Below are 5,284 nucleotides of genomic sequence, written 5' to 3' on the forward strand. Positions count from 1 at the left end.
TATTTTTGTGACGTAAAATATCACATTATGATGAATAAAATGTTTCTAATCGTGATGTGAATTTTATACAATTCTAATGAAAATATCTGTTAGAAAAAGAAATACAGATAAAAAGGTGTGATGACCCTGTTAAATAACACATTAAATTCCTGCACTAATACTTATCTGAAGAACTTTTAATTTCAGCAGTTTTCTCTTTCGTTAGCATCTGTGCATATATTTATTTCACTGTCTTGAAGAAGTTCCTCAAATGTGTCAGACATGAAGACATCTCATGTTCAGAGCTCTCTTTAGGTGACCCAAGAGATTTTAAGCTCATTTAGGCTTTTTCAGATCTTTTATTGCAAGATTTTAGGCAATGTTCTTTGGTTCTGGATGTTTTCATTGAAAGAAAAGGCTTTGCTCTTGCAGAGAAGCTGTGAGTCAGGCCGTGTTACATGAAAGCAGACTCATTTAGGTTGGTTTCTAATCAACATTCTGCCTGTTTTCCTGTTTTTTTCAGCTGAGCTTCTGTTCCTGTGCTGGGGAAGCTCCCTGTGGACAGCCGTCCGTCCCGTCCCCTCAGCCTTTCATGAACCTCGCTATATGGGCATCGCCATCCACAACGAGCTTTTGCTGTCCTCCATGTTCCACCTGTTTAGGTAACCATGGCACAACCATTATTTCATATGTTCAAAGAAATACAAATTTTGCTGGACAGGGAATGACTATGTGTTTGGATCTTTCATTAGGTTCACCTTTCAGTCTCTCCATCCAGACTGGATGTTACTGCTGTCCTTCATCCACACCCACGTCACCATCACAGTCACACTCATGCTGCTCCTTGTTCCAAAGGTATTTAGATGTCCCTAAACCAATAGGAAAGCAACTAATGGCTGCTTGAATTAACAGAATGCAAAGTTTCAAATTAAATAATCTTATGGTAACCTTTTCCTTCAATAATTAGCTTTTAGATCACCAATCTTCATTTATACATATTTAACTAGTTTAACAAAGCTTTGAAACACTGTCCTGCTACATTCAGAATGAGCTGATCTCATAAACTTCAACATACTTGTGTTTCTCCCCTAGTTTTTCTACAAATCTAAAGCTAGAAAAGAGGAAATAGCAGCAGAAGTGTATGAAGATGAACTGGATCTTCGTCGTTCTGCCTCATTCCTCAACAACAGCTTTTGTTCTGCTTTAAGTGAGCGCAGCATGGATCCAGATGATTTTCAGGTAAAGTGTGATCTCCCCTCAAGATATACATTAGGTCCTTCAGCATATGTCCCTCCATATGTCTTCACTTAGGTGTTGCATGCCTGAGACAAAGTGCCACCTCAGCTGACTCCTCTCTATGTGGAGAAGCAGCAGCTCTAATCCAAGCCCCTCAGATAGCTGAGCTGCTTACCCCATCTTTTGAGATTGGTTTATGCTTGGTGCTGCCCACCCAAATTACATTATTGGAGCATCTATGCCCCTCCCCGGCCTAAATGTGTAAATACATGGACAGGTCAATACTGGTTAGAAAATATAAACATCTGTTGATGATTAAAAATATGTCATTCAGAAACAGATTATAAGCAACTCTTGCAAAGAAATGACTGTCTCTTCTGGGTGACACAAAGAGGCATTGGAAATGGTGGAAATAACCTTTCCACTTCTGCATGTATTATGGTGTATTATGGTGCTCTATAAAGCCTCGAACTCAACGCTAACACCGACATTTTGAATTAAAAAGCCTCCTGGATAGGAAGCGAAACGTCTTCAAAATTTGAAACAAAGTCCAGTGGATTGTTTTTTTAACTTTTCTGAGTTGACTATGACCTGGATGACTGAGAATCTTCACCAGTGGTCCCCTTTACTGCCCTCTAGAGTCTACGAGAATATTGAATACAACGTGGAAAAGCTGCAAGGGATACTTTGTTACATTACGTTATTACAGTATGTTATTACAGTATGATATTACATATATCAAGTACATTTCTCCACTGTGAGAATGTCAATCAATCAATATGCTGCAGACGCTGTGTTGGAAAGTGTCTGCGTGTCTAATTTCCACACAGAGCGTAGATACGTCAAGCATAAGCGAGCTTAGAAGGAGAGGAGGGAGCTCATTCGACTCGCTAATATGTGGGATCTTGATTTTTCAATAATGAACCAGATTTTATGACCCATGGTGAGGGTAGGAACCTAAACCAACCAGTAAATGTCTCTTCTCAACAAAAGACCGCCCCACAGTAAACATTACTATGTCAGCGGCAATAATCGGTTTGTTGAGCTGCACCTCATTCTTCCTTCATTCGCAAACAAGACCTTGAGTTTATTTTTAATTTATCCATTTTAAACAGGGAACTTCCATCCGTGAAAAGAGAGAGCCACCTTTATTTTTTTAGGAAATGCTTATGTGAAAATGTTGAGACATCAGGCATAAGTTGTAAAGTTGGTGAACAAATGGTGTCATGTAAACTGACATTACAACCCACCTAAAACCATGGTAAGCACTTTGTAGAAAGATACCCAAAATGTTGTAGTTAAGTCATACAGTTTAAAGCTACTAAATATTGAAAATATATGTGTGACAGTGTGGTCCTGTCACTATTGGTCTGACTAATCTATTGCTTGGCCATGGGAATATTCCTTTGGCTGACTGGTCAGTGTGCATGACTTTAACCCATGAGTGTGTGGGATCACATCTTGTCTAGGCCCACCTTTGTGTGCAAACTTTAGTCTGGTTTTATGTCCAACATGAAAAAAGGTTCATACATATTTTTATACATTACACATTAATCTATGGTTTTATCTGTACTGTTCGACATACAACAGAAAGTAGTAATGCAAAACTTTAATATTTTATTCTTTCTTTTGACAAACAAATGTAATTTAGAATCTCTTCTGACTTGTTTCTTTTATTCTGTTTCTTCTCTGTCTCTTCAATTCCAATATCAATTTCCTGGCATCTTCATATGAATCAGGATGAGCTTAAGAAGTTATATGCACAGTTAGAGGTCCACAAAGTGAAGAAGATGACGGCAAATAACCCCCATCTATCAAAGAAGCGCAGTTCTCGATGTGCACTGGGAAGATCATTAATGAAACGCATCACAGAGTTCCCAGAAACAGTAAGTCGGCAGTGCAGCCGTGAAGAGAGAGATGGGTCCTTCCATATTAGACGTGCAAGCCACTCTGATTCCTTAAGATTAGCACCAGATACTATAAGTATCAGTTACAGAAGTTCAATAAAATCCCATTCCTCGTTCATATGCAAGTCCCCAAATGAACATCATTATGTGAGGGAGAGAGTCTCCTCTTTCCGTGAGTCTACTTTAAGGCCCAATTCTGTAAAGAGATCCTCCCAGCGATCTGAGACAGACTCTTTGGACATTCCTCCTGGGGTTTGTAAGTCAGCCAGTGCTCAGAATTTAACAATTGATACCAATCTCTTGCATCCTGATCACACAAGGCTTCATAAGTCTTGGAGCCTTAGTTCCTCTACCACCCATTCTATAGAAAACATACCGAAGATATCTGGTGGAAGTGGAACGCAGTCAAAGCAGAGCCTTTCCATTGGTGATCAGACCCGAAGTGCCCTCCAGTCAGAATCCTTTGACAAGGCTGAGGTCTGTCCTTGGGAGGTGGAGCCGGAACAATCAGGGGAGAAGAACAAAAAGCATGTTACATATGCAAGCTCAAAGGATAGCGAAGAAAAGGAGCTACCTTCCCCACAAGCACTTGTTTGTCCCTGGGACCATTCATTGCCTTTTGAAAAGGCTCCTTCAGTGGAGAAAGACTCACAGGCTGACAGTGTGCCCTCTAAAACCCCAGTAACCGTGTCTGCAAGTGTACCAGGAACACCAAGACCCAAGGTGACCAAGGATCAACGGGTCTTCTCCTTCCGCACAACCACTAATAAGTGGCTCTCTGTGAAGTCTCTTATGTCATCTGTTGATAGCAGCAAGGTGAGTAAGGATATACATTTAAACAGGGAAGATTCCCAAAGAAGTCAGGAAAGTACCTCCACAACATCAGTGTCTGGAACATCTAGTAGACGTCCGAGCATGGACAAGAAATCACTGCAGAAATTTAGTATGTCAACAACTGATGGAAAGCCCTGCCTTGTGAAGCAGAACGCAGTGAGACTGTCATCTGCGGACTCCTCTGATAGAAGCCCACGAAGGTTCATGATTGTTAAATCTGCCCACTCTCATGCTGATGCTGATGATGCACAGAGAGAGGGAAGTCACGAACACGTGTTTCTATCACGGCAAAGCAGCAGACGTAGCAGCATAAGTTCTCGGGAGACTATTAGCAGCTCAAGAACTCCTTCCACTCGTCGGAGAGGTAGCAACAGAATCAGAACCTCCTATAATGTGTCCAACACAGATGTGTGTCCTTGGGATGGAGCTGGTTCTGCACAGCAGGGGGAAGGACCAAAAGAGCAACTGAGCATCAAAGCTAACATCTGTTCCCAAGAATCCCAGGTGTCAGATTTATCTAACGTCTGTCCATGGGAGTCACAAGACCAAGGGAATGTGAGGGGACAAAAGAGCAGTAGGGTTGAAACATGCCCTTGGGAGTCACAGGATATTTCAGTCACTTCACAATCTACAACATCCAAAGATCCTAAGTCACAAGCTTCGAAAGTAGATGTTTGTCCCTGGGAGACAGTAGAGCCCCCCCAAATATCAATAAGACAAGACAGTGAACCTGCCAATGTTTGTCCTTGGGATGATCAAGACAAGGATGAAAGTGTATACCAAAACCTAAATCCTTTAGGGATCAAAGGAACATTGATGGTACCTTTTCATCAAGAAGGCATGAAATCTGCCATCTATCCCAGTTCATCCAAAGAAGTCAAAAAAGTTATCAAAACAAAAAACACAGCCCCCAATACCTTGAATCCATGTGTACAACTGTTCAAAGCAACAGAGATCTGTCCAAGGAGTTTCCCTGATCCATCTAAACCCAAGGTAGATGTTTGCCCATTGAAAGGAGGGGGCAAAGCGTCTATAAGCACTGACTCTGCATTACAAGTAACAGTGAATGCAAATGTTTGCCCCTGGGAAGCAGGACATCAAGACAAACAAGATACATCTGAAAAAACTGCTTCTATTAAAACTGAGAGGGCTGAAAGCAGCAGAGGAAACATTTGTCCATGGGAGACTGAGTCTTATGAAAAAAAGGAAATTTGTAAAACGTTGTCTCTGGGGCAGCAAAGCCCAGCAAGAGTTTTAACAAAGCAAAACAGTGGCAGGGCAGATGTGTGTCCATGGGACACAGAAGTTCCCAAAAGTCTCAAAAAGGA

The 5,284-nt window shown here is 41.4% G+C and overlaps 1 protein-coding gene across 1 annotated transcript; it reads left to right on the forward strand.

Moving 5' to 3' along the window:
* Window positions 1-502: 502 nt before the first annotated feature.
* On the forward strand, window positions 503-3,938 carry LOC107081244 (probable G-protein coupled receptor 158; the record flags this gene model as incomplete). The annotated part of the gene is made up of 4 exons (XM_015369444.1): window positions 503-641; window positions 732-834; window positions 1,072-1,218; window positions 2,955-3,938. Coding segments are annotated over 4 exons (1,373 nt in total), but the record flags the coding sequence as incomplete, so codon positions are not given.
* Window positions 3,939-5,284: the final 1,346 nt, after the last annotated feature.

Source organism: Cyprinodon variegatus, unplaced genomic scaffold (assembly GCF_000732505.1).
Source record: "Cyprinodon variegatus isolate N-32 unplaced genomic scaffold, C_variegatus-1.0 Scaffold3576, whole genome shotgun sequence".
Lineage (NCBI taxonomy): Eukaryota > Metazoa > Chordata > Actinopteri > Cyprinodontiformes > Cyprinodontidae > Cyprinodon > Cyprinodon variegatus.